Here is a 24,354-nt window from a genome sequence, read left to right on the forward strand (position 1 = left end):
CCATGGCTTTTCTTGTTACTGTTTGTTGGCAGTAGCTGTTTCTCACAGATGCAGGACTTGGCCAAGTCTTCTTTCCAATCAGCTGTTAACCACCAAGTTGTGGCTCCATCTGTATCTTAAGACCAGGCTCAAGAGCTGTGTTTCAGACTTGAATTTTGAGCTTCCTTCAGAACACCTAGTCTTAGCTCAGCTCATATCTCAGATTCAGCAGTTCTAAGACTGAGTTCATAATCTTTGTTCTCAAACTGATTTCTCTTTATAACATCACCACTTATTCAGTGGAATAATCGGTCTGCCCAAAGCCTTCGAATGGTCTTTGATTTCTCTCTTTCATCACCTTCCACATCTTATCAGCTCCCAGGTACTGTAGAGCCTTGGTTTCAAGTGTCTCCTCTGACTGCTACTATTTTGATTAACAGATTTCATCACTTGATACTTGGATTTTTTTTTCTGCTATTGAGTTTTGTTTTCTCTCCTCACCTTTCAGCCCACCTAGTATTTGATTCCCCAACATCTTAGAGTCACGTCAAATCACTTACCAAAACCAGCTATCTCAGCCAGGTAGTCAAAGCCCTCCATCATTTTGGCCATATCTTACATGTTCAAAATCTGCTTTATCACACGCTGGGAGTCTCCAGCCATTTTCCATCCTGCCTGCAGTTAAACCAACTTGGAGTTCTCCCAAGAGTTGGAGCCTCATATCCTTCACAAAGTCTTTCCTCTTTCCTTCAACTCATGCCAGCTCTCTTTGCATTCCCGTAGTATGTACAGTCAGTAGCCTGTCATCTTGCGCCTGTGTACTAACTTGTGCTCTTCCCCGGTGGTTTCAGATGTGCCTCCTCAGATGTAACTGAAGAAGGCTCCTGTGTTCAGCCTCCTTTATATCCCTCTCCTGCTTAGCAGGGCACGGAGTGGGCATCTAGGCAGTGTTTACCTACTTGATTTATTAACAGCGGTAGTTGTCTGTGGTATTAGTAATAATTTTAATTGACTGTTGCAATTAAAGATGAGGAAGGCCAAATCCATAAAAATAATCTCCATATTCAGTTTAGCTCCTAACTTCAACATTTTTCTTCTTAACTCTGTGTTTACATCTGTGCAATGTTTAGTATAGCTCCCTGAGGCAATGAGGTGAGGTGTTATTATCTTTGACTTTCATGTTACATTTTATATTGGACATATTTGTGGAATAACAAAACCTTGTTTTATAATTAAACAGTCCAAAGCCCAGAGAGGCTAAGTAACTAATCCAAGGTCAGTTGGTTAGTATTTGGCACAGGCAGGCGTACAATTCAGGTCATCCAGCTGATTCTGGTGCTCTTTTAGCACCTTTGCATCCAAGTGCTGGAAAATGGAGCCCAGTGGACAGAATTGCCTCGTCATATTGCCACCCTCTTTTACCAGCCAAGTGAGGGCAGTACTAGGAAAAGTGGCAAAAGGAAGGCCAAGTGATGGCAGTACTAGGAAAAGTGGCAAAAGGAAGGTCAGAAATATGACAACAGACATGGAAATGTTTGAAATGGATCATCAACCTCCTCTTTTAGCACCTTACAAATATCCCATTTGACAGTGCTTTGTTAATTGTTTATAACATATCCTTTAAAATAAGAATGATCTTGCATAAAGAATGCTTGTACCCTGGTCCCTTTCCTGGTAATAGTCACTGTCAGGGACAAAAAGTGCCTGATTATGCGCTGTTTGTCGTGTAGGTGGGAGGGAGAGAGCTGGAGCTGAACTGAAGTAGAGCTTTATACAGCTCTATTGTTCTACTATCTGAGAGCAATTATACTCCAACTTCCTTCAACCTCTCCACCTCAGACATCTCAACCACCTCCTCCTGCCAAAAGCTTTCTCACACATTTAACAGCCACATGGCCAAGTCCTAGGGGCCTGAGGAAGGATGGCATATAATATCTCAGTGCTCTGCTTTCATTGCTAATCCATTTTAGTAACGTTGGGCAGTTCCAGTTTTTCTAGATATCTCCTTTCCAGCTCTGGAAAATTGGAAACATAACTTTTAGCAATATATGTACTGTACTGATATATTCAGTGGCATCATTATGATGTTATGTGAAAGGTGTCCTGTGATTGGATAGGAGGTGTGTTTTAATCTCACAAGATTCTTCATATTCAGTTCTAAAACTACACACTGAAGGTACAATTCAAGTTCTTACATGTCTGTAGGGAAGACATTAACATTTTTAAGCTGTATTTATTTGGTAATATTATCATATGTTTATAGGTTACAGTTAGTCTACTGGTTCTGGACCTAATAAAAGTTTAAATTCTAAATAAACACTTGAAGAAAGTCTGTAGAGCATGTCTCTTTGTCTTTAGCTAATTGCAAAAATTGAAACCACAACTCTACCACAAACCAAGACATGTTTCCAATAGAGAAAGCCCTCTACTTATACAACCTCTAAGAAATATAGTGGTTATTCGGGTGAGAGGAGGGATATGAGAGTGCTTTGTTGGGGAACTCTAGAGTGACCTAACAAATATTAGTTATGTCATTTCCGATATCCCTGACTTGTATATGGGAGCAATGTTAGTATAATAACCAAGTTTTGCCAGGAAGACAATGAGCAAATTTAACTAGGAAGACAGCAGAGAAAATCAAAGTGGTATCATAAAACAATGGAGAAACTTCAGAGCCATACAGCATGGATGGTGACTTTGAAAACAACAGCTGCTGACGTGAACTTGGCAAAAATTTGTGAGTAATGGTGGGTGACTCATTGCAGGCAGGGGAGTCTCGCAGCTTTTGAGGTGGAGAGGCAGAAGGGAGAACAGAGATGGTGGCCACCAAGGGGCTCAGTATTGGTGTTCTGAATGGGAGAATGTCTGGTCCCCTGCTAAATTTTGCAGCTGTGTCATTCACATGAAGTATAGCATTGTTTCCACCAGAAAACATTAGAAACATAACCGGCCCATATTTTCTAGTGTTTGTTCTCAGTCTGAGATGATTGTCCTGGAGTGGGAGTTAAGTGGGCGGTGGGGTATATATTACATCACTTCAAAAAATTATGCAAGCCTCCTTTCACCCCTGCTCCTGGAGATGCTGTCATTCTGATACAGTCAGTACTATAAAAAGCGCTTGCCTGAATCTTCATGTGAAGAGGAATGGTTAAGTGTAGCTTGAAAAAATTGCTTGGGTCATCCTGATTCTTCTGTCTCCATTGGAATTCAGTGTTCTCAAGTGAATGATGTACATATAAAAAAACCTGGACCTAATTTTTAAGGTGTCCACAAAATTCTTGCGGTAGGTTTAAAACCTTTGCCTGGTTATGGAGTCCTGACTCTCTGAAGGAGACAACCCGGTCTCTGTTTGCTTCTTCGTAGAGAATTCAGTTATTTTCAGTAATGTGTTCTTAGCCAGAGTTAGACAGGTACCTGTTCTGTCCTAACAGGTGTCGCTCAGTTTCTTAGGCATCATCCCGCAAAGCAAAACATGGCAAGTTTGATTCCAGGTGAGGGCACATGCCAGAGTTGCGGGTTTGCCTCCCCCGCCCCCACATTGTGTAGTGTACGAGAGGCAGCTGATTGATGGTTTTCTCTCTCTTTCTCCTTCTCTTCCCCTCTCTCGAAAGAGAAATAAATAAAATCTTAAAAAAAGAAAAAGAAAGTTACCTGGCCCGAGAAGCCATCCTTGCCCACAGCTGGGAATTTGCAGAAGAGCCAGTCATTGAAAGAAGAGCCTTAGAATTATGTATTACAAAATATAGCAGTGGGCTGGGAACCAAGTCCTTGGATGCCTCAACTATTTTAGAGCAGGTTTTGTAACAAAAGGCCATTGGATAGTATTAAGACCCGGTATGGGATGTAGAGTTAAGGAAAGACTGAAAAGTGAAAAACCTTGGAAAAGTACCTTCTCCAGATATTTTAAAGACAGTTCTCAGAGTGAAGAGATTTTCGGGAAAAGGCCAGCTAGCTCTTTGCTTTAAAGGGAAGCAGGGACAAGATGTAACGCTGCACTTACAGTGGTATAACTTGAAGGGTTACCTTCCACTTAGATGCTTCCTAGTATATGTTCATTTTCCACATCTGTAGTTTTAGACATGACGTGTAATGTTCTGTTACTCATTTCTGCCTCTGAACGAGAGGCCATCTAACACAAAACCACATAGGCAGTGGAAAATTATGGAGAGGGCCTTTAGTGTTGCAAGTGTGTGGCAGGGAGCTGCCTTTGTGTGGGACCTGTGTGGCGGGGAGCTGTGTTTGTAAGTGGCTTTCAGTACGGAGAACACTTTAAAAAATTTTAGTGTTATTTCTTACTTATTTCTTTAAGCCTTTTAAGAAAAAAAAAAAGCCTTTTAATAAAGTCTTTTTTTTTTTTTGGCAGCGTTTCTGGAGCACATTAAAAAAAGTGGGAGCTGAAAGTAGCTATAAGGAAGCACCAACATAGACATTGAATGTTACATGGTAGCCGTCTTAAAGTTAATTCTCTAAATGCAAGAAGTTTTAATTTCTAATTTCTTAAGCAAATGTAAATATTCTTGACTCTTGATGATATTTGTTCTAGGGCAGAGTTGCTTTCTCTTCTATTCTGAGTGTTTTGTGGAAAGCCCTCTATGATAGTTTGCTAATCCTCAATGTTATATTTTCTGTCTACTGAATACTCTTAAGTTATTAGACTAGAAGCAGGTATAAACATTATTAAATTGCTTTATATATGTGGACCTTCAGTGTTACATGGTTGGTTTGTGTAGGTTACATGTATCTGCATAGTTCCCCCCTTTTCCTATTGTTTTCTTTATGCAAGAATGGTATGAAGTGGCATCATTAGAAGATGTCTTATACCATAAAGTATTTCCCCAGTCCACTCCACCAGATCTAGATGTTTGCCATCTTTTGATTTCTAGACTTACTAATTCTTTTTCTTAGGCCAGGTGTAACTCACCGCTCTATGCAGGCACACAGAGACACACAGACACAAGCACAGAAGCGAGAGGCCACCGGGAGCAGAGGACACTATGCTGTTCTCTCCAGCTGTGGGCTCATCTCCTGGAGGCAATGCCTTGCCCTAGGTCGTTTGTAAGGCCTATTTAAAAACTCTCAGGTGGCGGGGAAGCAGGACTGATGCTCACTTCCCCTAGGCAAGCTCTGGAATAATCAACTGTCTCAGTGTGGATGGGGAGGTGGTGTGGGTAGCCGGAAATAAGGAAGGTTACATTGGAGGTTACCTTAATATTTGGGTACCTGAGTTTCATGCCTTCATGTACCATCTAGGTCAGCAATTTTCAACCAGTGTGCCACAAGAATTTTAAAACATGCAGTACTCAACTATTTAGTCAGGGGCACTGACCTCGTTTCCCTTAGAGTGTCAGATAAAAAAATGAAAGCAGCCAACACAACAGTAGCTGTCCAGTGTGAATGAATCAGAATCATACTTATCTTTTTTGTCAGATCAGCAAAAAAAGATGTCTTTTGGTGTGCTGCGGAATTTTAGTAATTAGTTTGTGTGCCATGAGATGAAAACGGTTGAAAATCGCCGATCTAGGTAATGACTGATTTCCACATTGCTGTCTGTAGCTAGATTTTTCTCTCCAACTCTAGGCTCTAGTATCCATCTGATACCTTTTTTGACATCTTTATGTTGAGGTCTGGTATCTCAAAACCAACCTGTATAAAACTCAGCTCTTGATCTTCTTACCCCTAAACCAGTTCTGCATGCAGCCTTTCCCATTCAGTGAACAGACACTCCATCCTTCCAGTTGCTCGGACCAGAAACCGTGGAGTCATTCTTTCTTGGACATGCTACATGTGAGCAGAGCTCGCATTCTGTGAACAGATCTTGTTGTCACTACCTTTAAAATATGTCAGAACTGAGCCACTTCTCACCACTGCTCCTCTCTCCACTGCTCCTGCCCTGCTCTGAGAGACTGTCATCTCCTACTGCATCGCCCTCCCAAAGAGCTTCCCCGCTTTCATCTTTGACCCATATAGACTATTCCCAACCAGCAACCAGAGTGATCCTTTGAAGACATAAGGTGGATGGTGTCATTCTTCTGCAGCGCTTCCCTGTGTACCTCAGGGTAAAAGCCAAAGTCCTCCCAATGCTCTGCAAGGCCCTGCATGATCTGCACTGCCCTGTCCGTGCTGGTGCCAGCCCTGGTCTTGTTGCACACTCTTGACTCTCTTTACCTTGCCCCTTTCCTTTTCTTCCATAGCTCTTATCATTTTCTAACATGCCACCTACTTTAATGATTTGTTACGTATATTATCCTTCCACACACATACTAGATTGCAAGTTCTGTGAGGACAGGAATCTTTGTTTTGTTCATGGATATATTCCAAGTGCCTAGAATAGTGCTTGGTACATAGTTGGCACTCAGAAAAAATTGCTGGATGAATTAATGGAAGATGGTATTTAAAGTTTCCAGTTAGCAATCATTGTGCCTTGGATAAAACTCATTGGCTATGATACTGCCACTGTGCAAAGCTGAAAAGATAATACTTAAAAAATGAATCAGCCTTTCAGAAATGGGTCAGGAAAGGAAGAGGTATGAAGAGAAATGCAACAATAACTAATGATGTTTGCCTGTTCTTATGTGATGTATATATGAGTATGATCTTCAAAGGCTTAATTTGGTATCCTGATTTTTTAATTTAATGGATTTACTTAGGTATAATTTACATGCCATAAGTTTTACTCATATAATTGTATGATTAAGTGATTTTTAGTGAATTTCTAGAGTCATGAAACCACTTTCTCAAAGTTCCCTTGTGTTCATTAGCAGTTAATTCTACCTCCACACTTGGATCAGCCTCCAGGTGCCCTGATTTTATTTGCTGTTTTATGTTTCTCAAGTCTCAAAAGAATTTATGCAGTAATACCAATATAACCTTGTGCCCTTAAAAATTATAAATTTAAATATAAAATTAAATATCCAACGCTAAATGTAGGAAATGGTATGAACCTTAGTGAAAAGGATGAGCCTGAGCGTCCAACAGGCCTCTTACTCTATCATTTACCGAGCTACCCGAATTATTTTTGGCCTCAATCTCTTCATCTGTTAAATGGGGATAATAATAGTAATTAGCTTAGAGAGTTGTGAGGATTAAGCAAACAGTGAAAGAAAAATACTTACTATAGTCATTGCCCTACAGTCAATACTCACACTCTAGTTAACATGATTGATGTCTTCATAGAGTAGGTTGGAACTAGTATATGGGATAAGTAACCTTACGAATGGAGAGCAAAATTCAAATCAGATGCTAAGTTTCTGAAATTTGTGTAAAATATGATCCTGTTCCTGCTTGGTGTGTAAATACTGTGTAACTACAACAGATTGTAAAAACAGGTTAATTTCCAATGGAGGAGATCATTTCTTAGCATTTTTATTTGGAGGTATCCGCTGAACCACGTTTCCTGAGTTGTCAGTGCTCATGTTTGACGGAGCTTTGACACCAGGGAGGTAATTATCCACTTTCCTGGTAAAGTCATAGTGACCATCAGAACATGTTCTAAATTGTGTCTTAATCTTGCATTTGGATGTATTGTGAGGCTTTCTCTAAATAAGTGTGGCAGGGGCAGTCCTTGTGTCTCCTGCAGCCCAATAAGCCTGAACTAAATTATCTTTAATAAAGATTTTTTTCTGTTTTTCTGTTCTTTTCTTTTATGTACAGATGCACAAAGCAGGGTCATCAGAAGCCTCTCGATTCAAAAGATGATAATACTGAAAAACACTGCCCAGTGACAGTGAATCCTTGGCACATGAAGAAAGCTTTTAAAGTCATGAATGAATTACGAAGGTATCATTACATTAACCTGGAAACATGGGTGTCTTCCCTTTATTTTTTAGATGTTTACAGTAAATATACTCCCCTTGCCTCAGTATTGTTTTGTTTGATACAGAGAACATTAAAAGCTTTTTCTGCAAGTGTTTTAAAGGAAGAAAGAAAGCAAATAATTATCAGAAGTGGGAGTGGTGTAAGGCTACTCTGCTCAGTGTGGCAGCCACTAGCATGGTGGCAGTTGTGAGCTGAGATGTTCTGTAAGTTGAAAATACATAATGGATTTCCAAGAATTAGTACAAAAAAAAGAATGTAAAATACTTACTAATAAGCTTTTTAAATGTTGATTACATTTTAAATGATAATATTTTGGATAGTGCGGGTTAAATAGAATTCTTGCAATTTATTTCACTTGTTTCTTTTTTATTTTTTAAATGTAATTACTGGGAAATTGTGACTTGCAGTATATTTCTGTTGGACATTGGTGGTGCAGGGTTTCTAACTTGTTATTGCAAAGACTATGGAAAGAAAACTTTTAGATGGAGGACAATGTAACACTCTCCTTGGTGGTGGTGGTAGTAATTTTGGGGCCTGCCCATTATTTAGGGAATTCTCAAATGTGTTAAGAGTCACTGTAATGAAAAGAGTGATCTTTAAAGTGGATTGAAATATGAGTAGCTTTTCTTTTTTTAATTAAAAGACTAATGTATGTGTGAACAATATTGGTTTTGTTACCATTTTATGAAAGACATATTTTTTTCTCATCATTTCCTTTGGTAAAGTCCTCTACATGTATTTAAAAGCTTGGGCTAACAAGGGAGTGACTTAAACTTTCCCTTGATGTCCTTATGCTGTGTCTTCTTAAAAGTTCATCTTCAGGTCTATCATTTGTTTATTTGTTCTTTAAATTAAGGAGTCAATAAATAATTATCTGCCAGTGATGGGAAGACAGTGGTGAGCCAAAGCAGACACGGTTGCTGTCCTCATGAGGCTTATGGTTGACTGCAGGATGCAGGCATTAGTCAGTCAGAGAGTTTCACAGATAATTTCAGTGACAGTAAGTGCTTTAAGGGGGCCTGTGGAGGCAGATAGCAGAGGCCTATGAAGGAAGGCAGGCTTCCCTGAGGAGACTGGAATAATTGTGCTGAGATCTGAAAAAGAATAGCGGTAAAGCAGGGAAGTCCTTATGTGGTGGGAGAGATGAGAGAACAGTGTTCCAGCTGGGAATGGCAACGCTCAAGTCGCTGGGAGGGAGCTGGCCTCCCTGGAGGCCCGCTGGGTAGCTGCGGCGCAGGCGGTCAGAGAGTCACGGCAGGAGGGGAGGCTGTGTGGGTGGCTGAGGGCCAGTGTTCCTAGGGCCTTACGCGTTTTGGTCTGTCTTAGGAGTTAATCATGGGAGAAAGCCGTGGGAGAGTTTTCAGCAGGGTTATGAGATCAGATTTGTATTTTGAAAAGAACACACTGGCTTTTGGGTGCAGAGTAGATTGAAGAGAGAGAGACAAGAGTAAGTTAAACTGAATATTGGATGTTTGATTTGCTTCCTAGTCTTGCTCTGACATTTTCAATAAGTAGGTTTTCATTTAGCCTTTGTGAAAAAATATCGCTGGGATTACCCAGCACGTGTGGCCTTGCTGTTTGAATATTTTAATCTCATTGCAACAATAATTATTAGAATCTAAAATGCAGTGGTTACTAAGTGGAACTAAAAGAAAAGTTAAGAAAAATATTCAGGTTATTTTATGACTGAGATCTTTAGTGGCTTTCCTTTTTCTTTGAAAAGTTTAGAAAGACTGACTTTAAATAGTTGTACTCACATTTTGCCCCCCAATCCAGGCGGTGCAGTAGCTGCGACCTTCTGCTGCTGGTGTGTGAGCGTGTCTCTTCGAGCCTTAACTGTAAGGGGAGGGGAATGGACAGGATGAAGCCTAAGGTTCACTGCAGCGTGGGCATTCTCTGAGCCTAGGAGATGGTCTGCCTGCTTACCTGCAGGTCACGTGGTATTCTTGCCTTGCCCTAGGATTATTTAGCTGTAGCCTTCACTTACCTATTTGTTTCATTTTGGGTGTGAACTACATGGCTATGAAATAGTACTTTCTTGTTGCAGCTGACTTTCAAAATGAAGAATGGCCTTTGAATAGCTGGAGAGTGTTGGCTGCCAGATCTACAACTGGGATTGTTTTAACGAAGTCATCAACTGCTTGTGTTTTAAAAAATGAACCCTCTTTGGGATTCCTTAGAATCTTCCCCGCTCCCCTTTTTTTGTATTTAATACCATTCTCTTCTCTCTTACCCCTTAGAGTCAATTTGAATAATAAAAAAAAAAAAAAAGTCTTTGAAGAGGCCTACTCCTTGTGCAACTGAAAATCACTTCTTACACACTGTGCTTGCATCAGCCTCCTGCTGCCAGGAAAGGGTCGCTGAGAGTGACTTCCTGACTGCTAGGAAAGGGAACTTCCTTGTTCTCAGCGCCCTGCACTTGGGCTGTCCCTTCAACTTGGTACAATAACAGCTGTACGCCAGAGAGTATTTATGAGCTTTTAGCTGATGGAAGTGAAATTTAAGGAGTAAAAGTTACTTTTCTTCCAATTTTGGTTGGTAGAAAGTGTGGTCATGGGAGTGGGGAGACAGTTTTGTAAAATTTCAGTTATAGAATTAATATAGTTTATAGAAAAGAAATGTTACATTTTCTTTAAACTAGGTTTTTGTTTTGTTTTGTTTAAGACAGGAGGCTCAGATACAGCTCTCTGTCCCAGCTCAATGTAAGCTTGAATGACTTTAAATTATTTGGATTAGAAATCGTGCAGTCACTTCTAAGCAGTGTATTTAGCAGGTATTTGCATACACCAAGTTCCCCTTTAAGATCATCGAGCATGCCCAAAAGGCTGGGGGCCGAAAAACAGTGTCAGACTTGCCCGTGCCCTTGCAAGTGTCTTGATTGCTGCAGGAGATGCCAGAGAGGAGGATGAGGTGGTGGAAAACTGTTTGCAAGATGTGGGTGCTGCAAAGGATTCTCACAGGATAAATCCACAGCGATCCGCAAAGGTGGTGTCAGCTGGGCCTGGTGGGAGTGTAGTAGGGTTCATACAGAGGATGGGAGAGAAAAGGCAGTCCCTGGTCTGGATAGTTACACGAGCTAGGGAGGGGATAAACATAACCTGTTGGATAAAGTGAATCAAGAATTCGTACCGGGAAGTCTGTAGAAAAGGCTCGGAAGCAAGAGAAGCACAGTCCTGTGGCAGGTTTAAATGGTGTGGTGACTTGAGACCTAATCCTGTGGGTAGTAGGAATCAGTAAAGGTGTTTGAAAGGTAGTAGCATTGTAACATGAATGATGTCAGAGGAACAACCTGGCAGTGTAGTAAAAGGACAAGTCGAGCACAGCAACGTATCTCTGGTGGGAAATTCATTTCTTTAAATTTTCCAAACAGGGGTTGGGGGTGGGGGACGAGTTTTTCAAAACACTAGCATTTTCAAAATTAAGCCAATGCATCTTTACAGAGGGCTTATTATGCAACGCACTGTATTGGGTTGCTGAGGAGGCAGAGAAGCAGACTAAATCCCAGACCTAAGTTTTATTGAGAACCTTAGACTGTGAGTTTTTTGAGATGTCCAAAAAAAAAAAAAAAAAAAAGCTGTCAAAGGTAGCATTTTGCCTTTAAATAAATTTTAAATAAAACCCACTTCGATTTTCTAGGATATGGGATAAGACTGTATTGGAGCTTTAAAAATTTCAATGAGTATTAGTGGGGGCCAACCTATTGTTTAGAAGGAAAATAATTTTGATCCTTAAGTTATATTTAGGACTTCGAAGTTTTCAGTAGATAAGTCGTATGAGACAATTCAAATGTTCACTTACAGATAAGCCACAAGTATTTAGTTATTCAGTTATAACAGCAGATCTTACATTCTAGAAGATAATTTAAATGAAAGAGCTCTCTCTTAAAGGAGTGCTTGTTGTATTTTTCCCCCAGGACTTTTAGACATTGTGGCCCTAGATCACTACTAGGATAAAATTATCTGCTGTGCATCTGTGAAAAATTTGAGTTGTGGTTCTTTGGTTATTTGTATTTTGTTGCTTAGCTGGCAAATGAATTAAATAATAAACTTAAGTGGGCTTGCTTTTCTCCTCATAGCTTTATATCACTGTTTCTACAAGAGATTTTAGGAAATTATATAGGATATGAAATTTTTATTGCTCAAATGTGTATATTTTTCTATAGTAAGACACTGTCAGGTTCTTTTGTTTCTGTGTTGTGTTAGAGTAGAATATAAAACATTCCTTGAAGTACAGAAAAGTTGGAAAGAACCCCCGGATCAAGCGAGCTTGTTTAGAAAGTTGAAGAGATATTTTGAAGTTTACAGTCTCAGTGTAACTGGTAATCTTCTACAGTGATTTTTCAGCACTTGGGATTGATCTTTTTTTAAAATGGTGCTTATTGAGCATGGACAGAATCATTAAAAAATTTCAAAAATTGAAGAATGGATGGTAGGAAATGAATTGACTAACATAACTTCTACTTCCTGTTCTCTTCGTGTTGCTGAATATTTAGCATGTGTGAGACACTGTGCTGCTTCTGTTAGCCTCAGCATCCCATCCTAAGTCAGGAAACCAGGAAATCTTAGTTTGGCTTATTTTTTAAAAATTATTGAAGCTAAGAGTATCTACCTTGTGATTTATTTCACCAAGTTGAAAAAAACCCACTTTCAATGAGGACGTTCCCTTTGTACATATTCTGTGTTTTCTACCAGGTTGTGGAGCTTTTCACTCACACATTTAGAAACTCAGCTCTGCATTAGTTTTCCCTCAAATCTTTTAACTTCCTTCTCTCTACTGTGCTCCCTCCCCACCACCTTTTTTCTGTCCCTAATGCCTTCTTTTACTTTATTTCTATTTATTCTTTTCATCTGCTCTCAGTGGTGACCAAGTATTCTTGCAGGTCCTCAGATCAGGAGATCTTCCCTTCCCTTCCCTTCCCTTCCCTTCCTTTCCCTTCCCTTCCCTACAGACAGTAACATGCTTTCTGCCATGTCTTCCTGTGGCTCTGATTTGTCAGCTTTTACTGTTACTCTGCTGTCTTGAGTCTATCTGAAAAGATTCTCTCTTCTGGGGCCCCTTATTTAAAACAGTTTCTCAGTCACTTAAGTAGGTTTCCCTGCAGCTTTCTAAGTTGACTGTCACTGTTGCTTCTTCTTGTTTGAAAGTCTCAGTGGGTGCAGATCTGTTGAGGCTGTGCTGTTCTTCAGGACTATTAGTGTGGTGGATCTTACTACACCCAACATCTAGGTTTTCCTTGTGCTGAACTGCTACAGAAATTCAAATTGAAACCGTCATGATTTTAAAAAGAAAAAGAAGACAAACAGCAGTGGCCCTTGGCTTAGAGTTTTGTTGTTCTTTGATTTTATTGACATTTTAGCCAGGTTGCATCTGCCTTGCCTGTTAAATGACGTTGTCGATTCGAGGAAGTTTTGTTAAAATGACTAATTTAAGTCAGCCATCAGGTAGCCTTTTACCTTTGAAACAGCTCACCTCTCTACCCCACCTCCTTATGTGCCAGGGAGCCAGTACTCGGTGGTGCGGCTGTGTTCCAAACAGCAGCACCACATCTGGCTCACCCTGCTTCCTGACCAGCTTTTAATTTCCTTGGCTTTTGACCTCTTCCCCCCTGCCCCTCACTTTTTAAAAAAATGTCTTTCCTTGTTTCTTTGTCCTGACACCTGATGCTGTTCCAGTATGTCTTGGGGCACATTCCTAGGCTATGGTTTGTGTTTGCCCCATGGACTCTGACTAACGGTACATCTCGCCAGCCTGGCCCCTCAATTGTTACTTCACTTCCATGCCATGTGGTAGGAAGTGCCTCCAGATTTTCCCTGGCACCCGGGAAAGAAAGGCAGACAGATGCCATGTCATCTGCCTACCACCCCCACTTCCAGGAGAAAGTAAATTCTTGTTTCATGTGACTACTAATTATTTTTGATATCTCAGAGCCTGAAGGCACATTTTACCTTGAGAAGATAATATGCACAACAGTGATAGGTTTTCTAGTCCTAAGAATTCATTCATTTAAAACCAAATAATGTCTTGGCATGTTGAGGCATGTTTTATTAATTTTCAAAGCAGTTTTTTTCCTGAGAAGGGCCCATTCTCATGATGTCATTTCATTCAGGAGATGGAGCACCTTTCATTTTTCTGTGCCACCTGAGTCTTACGTAAGGTAACCCCTGTTCTTCAGATTTGAGCTTAGAAGCAACTTCTTCCCAAAGGCCCCGTGAAGTTGGGCTCGGTGGCTCCTGTGCACTCCCAAACACCAGATGCTTGCGTCATCTTAATAGTCATAGGTTCATTTTGTAATTACCGCTTAGCTTGTCTGTTTTCCCTGCGCGACTGTACATTCTTTGCTGTCATAGGCATTATCCTGTTTATTGTGGTAAACTGACATAGTGCTTGGCGCACAGTAGCCACTCTGGTTATTTGCTAAATGAGTGAATAAGTGCAAACTTTGCTGAATAACAACTTTATCTCATTCTGAAAGCTTTCTTTTCCTACAGTCCATTCCCTTATTAGATTTCAAGTAATAGGAACATAAACTCAAAAACGTACCCTGTAGACTGGTTTCAAACAAGTGTCTCTTATTTTTATTGCCAGACTTTTTGTTTGTAGCCTTTCTCTTCTCACCCCGTAGTAATTCAGTTCGTTGATTTGTAATGTGGCTCTTTGACTCCCTGTGACCTCACCCAAGGCGTGGCTGCATGTTACTAGTTTGGGAATGCTTTTTCCTTATTAGTTAACTAACATCAGCTAATAAGGCAGTAAGACCAAGCTAATTATGCAACACCCAGCAGGTATTACGCTACAAGGTCTGGATCAATGAGTAATTGTAATTGAAGCTGAATGGAATTGATGATGTGATTTTGAGGTGTTAAAGTATAATTCCACTCAAGTTCCATCTTGAAACTAGAGCAAGGAGAGGGATGACTGACAAAAGGAAAACCTACATTAAAGATGCCGTGGGCTGAGGTTTGATTTGAGTCCAGATCCCGTGGTCACGGTAGGAAGACGCAGATGCCCCTCTCGAGAGGCTTGTGCAGTGGCTCTGCCGACTGCCATCCCCTCCCCTCCTGCTTTGCTCACGCCCTCTTGTCTCTTCACACTTCTTGTTCCACAGGTCCCCACTGGACTTTGCTGCTTCAGGTCTCCATGCAACAGCACATTCTCTTCTGTCGCTTAGAGTTCTCCTGCTCCCTCTTCTTCCAGCTAACATTTACTTTTTTTTAGAACTCAGCTTAAGGTCAGTAGCGGCAGGAAGCCTTTTCTGATCACCAGTCTGATTTAGATGCTCCCCTATTCCCATAGCATTTTTACAACTTTTACATTTTACAGTTTTCCACTCTGTCCTGTAATCTTTGATTGTCAGTCCTTTTTCTGGTCTCCTTAAGCAGAGATGATCCTATAATGCCTTGTTGAATGAGCAAATAAACTTTGATTTTTCTAAATACTCTTGTAGAGTGGTGCTCAAAACCCACTAAAATCAGGCCTTTTATAAACTAGAACTATAAAAAAAAATAGTTCTTCGTATATAGTATGTCAAATAATAATTTGGTGTTATTTATAATTTATATTTTCTATTGCCTGTTTCATTAAAACTTTAACAGGTCTTAAAAACACAAATTCAGATGGTTTTGTGTAGCGGTTAGGAGACCTCTGGGGCTAGACTCTATGGGTTTGAATCCTGATATTGCCGCTAGTGGGGACTTTAGGCTCGTTACTCATCTTTAACCCTGGCTTCCATGGCTATACATTTTGGGAGTAAAAGTCCTAATTATACCTACCTCATAAGATTGTGGTGGGGTCTAAATGAGATACTACATGAAAGTGAAGCTTTTGTGTTGTACCCTCCTGAAAATACTGCTGACTTTTCTCACCCTAGTTATTTGTGAACCCATGGAATGGATAGAATTGAAGAGTGCTTTTCCATTCTCGGAGCAGATGGTAGACATTGTCAGATCCCGATGGAGGAATCACAAATTAGTGATGTGGAGGAATGACAGATGAGTGAACCATGGTGGCACCTTTCCTCACTGTAATGGAGGACCTGCCGGATGACTCATGCAGCATCGTGAGCCATCACGTCAGCACCACCCATGAGCGGTACCTCAGCCTAAAGGGCACAGGGGGCTCGTCGCCCGTGAGGCCCAGGACTGCAGCCGTCACCGGTGCAAGAGGGCGCTGCGCTTCTTACAGTTTCTCCTAGGCTGGAGGGAGGACAGGTGCCAGTAGGATCTCTGAAAAGTTTTGGTGTGAACTCCACAGAAACAAGTTTGTAAGCAGTGTGGGAAAGTGGAAAACTTCCAGGACTTGGTGAAAGTCTTGTGAAAATGTTACTTAGAAGACTAGAAACTCACAGAAGCAGGTGGGCCGCGCTTGGAGGATGTAGGAGGAATAGTAGAGGCAGGGCCACGCATGACCTATGGATGCTATAAACATAAATTCCATGCTCAGGTATTTGAGGTGTGTTGAAAGGATTTTTGATTTCACCACACCTGTTTCAGCCGTTGATGCCATGACTCTGAGTAAGGTCAGTTTTAGAGTTGGCGCCTTCTTGTTTGGAATAAACATCAGCAACGTTTTTTGCCGAAAAGACATTTTTATGGAGCTGGAGGATCTCACTGAGCAGCTTGCATAGTATGTAAAAAAATGTCTACCACTTGTTTGTGAATGAATTAAAGTGGATAGTTTAGAATTGGAGGTATGTTCACTAAATAATGGTTTGTTTAAGGAAAAATAATGGTTTAAGGTAACAAAATTCTTTTTAATTTTATAATAACCCAAGGTCATTTTAAATACGTATTTTTTTGGCCATCAACCCAGTTTAGTTTTCTACATGTTTTATCGTGTCTTCCTCTTAATGTCAGGCTGCCATCTGCCATTTCTGCTGATGCTGTTCTTAATTCAAACACGCACTTCTTAAACAATCCATTGATGGTTTGCCGCCAGTAATCAGTAATCAAGTGTGGAAATATTTCTCTGTTAAACAAAGGCAAGATTCTGAGTGAGGCCCAAGGCAAGTTGGCCTTTGTCATGACAGTTTTTGTGTACTTCCTGTGTGGGAATCCTCTTCTAAAGGATGGTAGTTTTCAGTCAGCCTCAACCTCAGGAAAGTGGGCTCTTACTGTAACATTTTTGCATAGAATGCTCAGGACACTTATAGATATGATTAAATTTTTTTCTCTTTGCTTTGCAAACAGTCAAAATTTGCTGTGTGATGTCACGATTGTGGCTGAAGACATGGAAATCCCTGCTCATCGAGTGGTGCTGGCCGCCTGCAGTCCTTATTTTCACGCCATGTTTACAGGTATGAAATATTTTAGCTACGGCTTGTTGTTTTAGATCTGGACAGTGTATGAGCACTTCCTGCCCCAGTGGCTCATTGTGCTGTTGGGGAGATGAGATGTGCACAGCTAAATACGTGACAGTGAGGGAAGGCCTGTGCGCCCAGAGCAGGGATGCAGAAGGGAGGGCTGTGACGGGCAGCATCGGGGGAGGGGGCTGCTGTTCCTTGAAAACAAATGGATATCAAGGGCTTACACAGAGGAGGACAAATGCAGAAGGCCACGCGGAGAGAAAGAACTTGGTGTTTGCGGAGCAGAGAGATTTGGAGGCTACCTCACTTTTCAGCCTGTTGCAGTCTTGCCGTCCCTGAACCGAGTGCAATAATCCAGGATGTAGGGAGGGCGGCAGAGGGGCTGTGGGCCAGGCTGGGATGGCGAGTTGGGAAGGCGCTTCCACTGGGTGCTTTGGCAAGGCAATACAATAAAGGGGGGGCTCGTCAAATTTTCGTGTCCTGGTGGGCCTTTCCGTCTCTGGTTTGCATCTTTCTTGTTACCCCTGCCCCTTCTAAGCAGAATCTCCAGGCTTGTAAGAGGAGGGCTCGATTTGAAATGTATTGGCTTCATTTAGGAATTCCCTAGTGAAGTGCTGTCTCTGTAAGTGGTCCTTCAGCTGACACTGCTATTGCCACTTCTGAATTCCTTGCTGGAATTGTGGACCTTTGGGATCATCAATCACTTCATCAGTCTGCGCTTTACTCAGTCACTTTATCAGTCTGTCCTTCAATTTACCCATCTGGGAAATTGGGAAAATAATAGTATCACTCAGTTCTTAGGGTTTTGCAAAAATGAGATTATGTATGAATTTCTTAGTACTTAGCACATAGAAAATATTTAATATTGGCAGTAATTATCATGGTTGTTATTATTAATATGTTTTACTCTCAATTCCTAAATGTCTTTATATTGTGTAAGAACAGAAGATTAAGAAAGCTTCGACTAGACTTTTTTTCTTCTTTTATGCACCTTCTATCATCGTTTTCACCCCTTCCCTCGTAGACTTCATGTCCCAGTATGTTTCATTGATTTGTTACTTTTTATTGCTGAATACATGCCATGGTATGAATATACCACATTTTGATTATTCATTCACCGGTTGATGGACATTCAGATTGTTTCTAGGTTTTGGCTATTATGAGTAGTGCTGCTGTGAACATTTGTGTATAGTTCTTTGTGTAGACAAATATTTTCATTTATCATGAGGGTAGGTAGATATCGAGTAGAATTGCTGGTTCATATGGTAAAATTATATTTAAATTTTTGCTATGCTGTTTTCCATAGTGACTGCACCAATTTATTTTCCCACCAGCAGTGCAGAAGGGTTCCCATTTCTCCAACTTTCTTGACAAAACTTGTTACTCTTTCTTTTTAAAAAAAATTGTAGTCATGGGTTTTCACTAATGAGTGTGAAATGGCATCTACTATAGTTTTATTTTGCACTTCCCTAATAACTAATGATGTTGCACATCATTTCATGTGCTCAGTAGGCTAGACTTTTATGGTTCTTCATTAACAGATGCTGTTTACCGATCTGGCAATCTTTGAACTTTTTCTTCTTCTGAATCCACTGAATAACAAACAGTTTGGCAGAGATTAGGTAAAGAAGATACAGAGATTTGGTCTAGGTGGTGTAGTTTACATACTATATTAATTTAAAATTTGCTAGAATATGAGTCCCTTTATTTCTTTTCTTGGTCTGTAACATTGTTAAAGTGTATTACAAAAAATATAACGAAGGTCAAGTAGACCTTACATATTTCCATTCTGTCATATGCCACGTGTTTATGTTCTCCTGCTTAATGGATAATAAGAAGTGTTTACAGTGGCACAGGGCGTCACCCTCCTTGTTTTGCTGTGACTCACCTCTTAGAAAATGGAGAATATGCAGATGATCCTTTTTGGCCCGTTTTTAATCTCCCATAAACTGTAGGTGAGTTTTTTGTTCAAACTATGTCACCTAAAAAGGAATCTTGTTACTCATCCTAGAGTTTTTGGATAGAGAAGGGAGGTGAAAAGTAATTCTGTGATATAGTTCCATATTTTTACTTTGAAGTATGGGTCTACTTAGAGCAAGGCCAAGTTAACTGTTTACTTAAGAAAGAATGTATCAAGCTCCTCTCTTTTTTAAAGTTACTTGTTTGTTACAAATGTGGAATTTAAAAAGCTGTTTCACTTACAAATGAGAGGCTAAAGTATCTAAAATGTAGTGGGGAAGTATTGAATTTTAATTTCTACCACTGGGCTTCATGAGTTCTGATTAAAAGTTTTTGAAATGGAAATGTTTCTATTCTCACTTACGTCTTTAAGCTTTTACAATTCGAAGGACGCGATTTCTTCTCTCAAACAAAGTAGAGATGGTTCAGTTCACTAGTGAAATTGCTTGGCTCCTCCAAGAATACTTGGTGGATGTCAATAAATGTTTGTTGATGAAATCCTTCATAGCTAGAATACCCGTGTTCAAGACTAATTTAAGTGTTATTAATTATGTTAAAATGCTACATCTTAAATTGGCACTTGTTTAACATTTCATTCTTCTAGTCATTCATTCATCCATCCAGTATTTACTGGGTATTTACCATATGTCAGCCATTATATGATACAGAGATAAGAAAGACATCGTCCCTCCTCTCCCGGAGCTTAAGAATTCAGGTGGGGAGAACTAGGTATCGTTATGATAGAGTGGCTTTGCAGAAGGTACCCACGCGTACTCAGGGTGAGAGCCTAGCACAGCCTTGGGTCACCGCCCAGTGAGGCTACCTGGAGAGATTCCGTAGGGATTAGACTGTGGAGTGAGGGGGGTGGGGAGATGAGGACCAAGCTCAACAGACACATCTTGGTAGGAAATCGCTCAGTGTACAGGGAAAAGGACAAAAAGCTCCTTCTTGGTGTATTTTAAGACTAGAAGTGGGAGAAAGAGAGGAGGCTGGATAGCAAAGCAGGGGTGGACGTGGAAGAGGCCTGCATGCCTGGGTGGGACCGTGAAGGCTTCTGGGTGCCACTGCCAGAGCTGTGGAGTCCGTTCCGGAGGGAGGGAAAGAACAAGGAGGCTCCTGCAGTGGCGTTGGCAGAGGTGAGGGGGAGCCCCAGCAGCTCCGTGGGCGAAGGGATGGAGAGGCGAGGGGGTTGATGTGAGAGCTGTCTGAGGTTAGTTCTGCAGGCTTCGGTGAGTGACGGCATGGATGGGTGGCTGAAGAAGGGAGAGTCCAGGGTGATCCTCAGGTTTTCAGTGATGGTGTCTGTGTGGATATCCTAGTGTAGCTTTTACATGTTCAAAAACACAGAAACCAACCTTCTAATCCAAGAGAGTGAGTACAGGAAGTTAAAAATGATACAAGATGAGCTCTGTACAGTATCACTGGCTATCTTTTAAAAAGGCATTTTCAAAAATAAATCTTGCAAAACCATACTGTTTAAAGATTTTCTTTATGAACATGGCAAAGGGCAATAACTAAGGTACTATGTTAAAATAACAGAAATAGCTTTCACAACTCTTTAGTATATGTTTTGATTCTTAGTGGTTACTAGAATTTTTTAAACTTACAATGCAATCTGTGGTTGTAAATATGAAAAATAAAGATTAAAATGTTTCTGAAGCTGTGTATGATTGGGGTTGAATTTGCCAAAAGTGGATATACATTTTCCTGGGGAGAGACAGTTTATATTAAAAATGATGTAAGGAATATATGAATTAGTAAAGTGCATCTTAGAGCAATGTTTTAAAAACTATAATATTTAAAATATTAAAATATTTAAAGTAATATTTAAAATATGCTTGGTAGGGGACTTGGTAGGTTTTTCAGTTATATTTGTAAATATTTTTCTCTAAGCTAAGTCATGCCTAAACCCTGAGGAGTGAATTCCTTCCTTGGTAAAGAGGTGCGGGCTTTATGTGCGCGCAGCCCCAGGCTGCGGACGGCTGTGCACATCACAGGGGCCCTATGGGTCAGTTGGATGTGGCTAATTCTAAAAGTCCATGTGGGAGCCCTGGTCAGTGCGGCTCAGTTGGTTGGAGCGTTGTCAGGTAATCGAAAGGTTGCAAGTTTGAAACCTGGTCAGGGCTTATACCTAGGTTGCGGGTTGGATTCCCGGCCCAGGGGCATACTATGTCCAGTCGGGGGCGTGCGTACAAGAGGCAGCCAATCAGTGTTTCTCATCCATGTTTCTCTCCCTCCCTTACTCTCTGTCTAAAAGCAATGAAAAAATATTCTTGGGTGAGGATAAAAAAATAAATCAATGAAAGTCCACATGGGAATCACCAAAATATCTTTACTTTTGGCACAAAAGAGCTTCTGGATGATACAAATCTAGTCTATCCACGAGACCCAGAAGGACAGTAGAAGATGCCTTGTATGCAGATAGAGAATGGTTTCCCTCTGTTCCTCAGTCCTCCTTTTTTCCCCTTTTTCTTTAAGGGGGGAAAAGAAATGCGCTTTAACAGGAGACACATAATCCAGTCTCCTATCTTCCTGCTATATAGACATAAGTACCCTTTTCTCTTAACTAGCTCCTTCCCTTGTGACACTGATGGATGTTCCCCCTACCCATCCCCCTCCTGGGAAGTAGGATAGTTTTTGAGATACTTTAGCTCTCAGGAGAACAGCTTCTTTCTGAGACCTTGTCAGAGATAATCCCCAGGGGAGCATGCAGTTAAATGCGCATCACTATTATTTCTTTTCTCCCAGGGTTTGTGTTTGCAAAGGAATTTTGTGTAATGATGGAGTCCCTTAGGCTTTTCTTTTTCTTTTTAAATTAAATTTATTGGGGTGACATTGGTTAATGAGACCATATAGGTTTCAGGTGTACATTTCTGTGATACCTGATATGTATATTGCATTGTGTGCCCATCATCAAAGTCAGGTCATCGTGTCACCATCTGTTTGGTCCCTTTTAGTATACCCTCCACCCCCTTTCCACTGGCAACCACCATACTGTTGTCTGTGTCTATGAGTTTTGATTTTATATCTCACATATGAGTGAATTTATATGGTTCTTAGCTTTCTGACTGACTTCTTTTGCTTAGTGTAATAGTCTCAGGGTCCATCCATGTTGTCACAAATGGCAGTGTTGAATCTTTTCCTGTGGCTGAGCAGTATTCCACTGTATATATGTACCACATCTTTATCAATTTATCTGTTGAAGGACGTCTTGGTTGTCTTCGTGTCTTGGCCACTGTGAATAATGCTGCAGTGATAGGCTTTTTGCTGACAGTGCACTGTATCTGAAAAAGAAATGAACTTTTAAGAAACCTAGAGGTCATCGTGTTCCTTTTGTAACAAAAGATGCCTGATTAAGGTGAGGGTGAAGGACACCAGCATCAGTTTTCATGCTGCTGCTTTTATCTTTAAAATCTGATGAGTTTTAGAAACCTGTCTTTCTGCTCTCGACACAGTTTTTAGACTGCCCTTGTCGTTTTTAGTTGAAGTTTTCTTTCCCCACCATTTCATTGCTTATGTCTGGCCATGTCAAGGGCCATTTTGCTGTCTACACATAAACCTGCTTCCTCTTCTCCTAAGTCCCTTTGGTTTAGGGACCATCCCTTCTCCTTTCTGCTTCCCTGTTTCTTTCCACAAGAGAGGATCTTATTTATGATCCCCGAATTCTTAATTAGTTCTGTGGGTTTTGGGAGAGAGGTCCTTTACCGCTTTCAGCAGGCAGTGATGTAGAAGGGTATCTGGCTTTCGTAATAAATTCTGGTATGGAAATGATTTCAGGATGAAGTTAGTCCCCTTTAGCACAGGGGACTAACGGGACTGGAACTTGGGCTAGAAGATCTTATAACGAGCATTTTCTGTCAACTAACCCTTCTGTGGTCCCTCTTTTGTCTTGCATTCCCGCAGCATCTTATGTAACCTCGTTCAGACTGTGTCCTGCATGACCGTTGTGCCCTCCCGATGATGGCAGAGCCTCTGCGCCCAGCGCAGACCGTGCACGGCCACGGCAGGCACTGGTGTGCTTGTTGAATGGATGCTGCTAACCAAATGGGTCCTTCTCAGCAACCGTTCATTGCTGTTCACAGCCAGGGGGTGACCCTGTGACTCTTCTGGTCATGAGCAGAAATGCAAAAAGAAAACAAAACTGCTCAGAAGAATGCGCAGTTTTCCCCCTCCCCTTTGCCCCCCCCCTGCAAAAATAAATAAATAAATAAACAACCAACCCATGGACAGCATCAGTTGCTGAATCTGTAAGGACACAGGTGTTATAGTTTATGCAGTTAGACATGTGGCACATTCATTATTGTGATGGGATTTTTTTCAGGTACAAGTGGTGACAAGAGTACATGTTATGGTTTGCTCAGGTGAGCCTGTAGGGGAGGTAGGGGAATGTTTTAGGCCTGCAAAAAGCGGCTGATAAGTTGCTTACTGAATACAGTGAGTGGCAAGAAAATAGATGAGTCTGTCTTGGCATTGATACTTCCTCAGCAGGATCCCGCCGCTGCGTCACTCTCACTCCTTTGTGTTTTAGGTGAGATGAGTGAGAGCCGAGCAAAGAGAGTCCGAATAAAAGAGGTAGATGGCTGGACCCTGAGGATGCTCATTGATTATGTTTACACTGCAGAAATCCAGGTTACAGAAGAAAATGTCCAGGTAAGATAAACACTGCATACCATTCAGTGCTTTATTACATGCCAGCTTTTTAAGTCAAAAGTACATACCACCCAGAATACATCTTGTACCAAAGTAATAGGATTCATTGTTAAAACTGTATTTTTCAGAGACATTTGGAATGATTTATGTCTTTTTAATAATATTTCTGATTTTAGTATTTTTTATATTCTTCAAGTTCTAAGAGGCAAATCCTTTTGTTCTCTGATTGACACGTGCTCTTTTATGAAAACACTGTCATGCTCACTTGTAACTGCTGATTGATGCTACCCACATTTGTCTTTATTCCCTTGAAGGTTAAAGTCACAAAGGATGTTTTTGACTACCAACAGCCTTTACTTCTTTTATTATTTTAGCATTCTCTTTAGATGCTTCTAGAGTTCAGCTAAAATTAGACATTACATCTTTTCTATAAAGATCAAATGTTTTATCTACATGATGTAAATGAATAATACAGATGTATGTGGAGTAGAAAATAAAAGTTTGTCTCTGAAATTGCCCTTCCCCTCATGCCAACCTCAACCCACTTACATTGACCCACTTTTCTTTCTTCAGATGATAGCCTCTGTTTGCTGTGCATTCTTTCAGACCATTTTCTATGCAGTTACACACACATGCGTACAATTTTCTTG

The 24,354-nt window shown here is 40.8% G+C and overlaps 1 protein-coding gene across 2 annotated transcripts in view; it reads left to right on the forward strand.

Annotated features, from left to right (window-relative positions):
* Positions 1-24,354, forward strand: part of KLHL2 (kelch like family member 2) — a 76,682-nt gene that overhangs the window by 4,846 nt on the left and 47,482 nt on the right. Inside the window, exons 2-4 of one of the 2 annotated variants that reach the window (XM_054576118.1) lie at positions 7,630-7,755; positions 16,980-17,086; positions 23,583-23,704. In XM_054576118.1, the coding sequence (XP_054432093.1) occupies positions 7,630-7,755; positions 16,980-17,086; positions 23,583-23,704 (355 nt within the window). Of the gene's footprint in view, positions 1-7,629; positions 7,756-16,979; positions 17,087-23,582; positions 23,705-24,354 lie in introns of those variants that run through there. The other variant, XM_054576119.1, reaches the window with a different exon arrangement.

The sequence above is a fragment of the Pteronotus mesoamericanus genome, unplaced genomic scaffold (genome assembly GCF_021234165.1).
Source record: "Pteronotus mesoamericanus isolate MK-2021 breed Mesoamerican mustached bat unplaced genomic scaffold, CSHL_Meso_final contig_32, whole genome shotgun sequence".
NCBI lineage: Eukaryota > Metazoa > Chordata > Mammalia > Chiroptera > Mormoopidae > Pteronotus > Pteronotus mesoamericanus.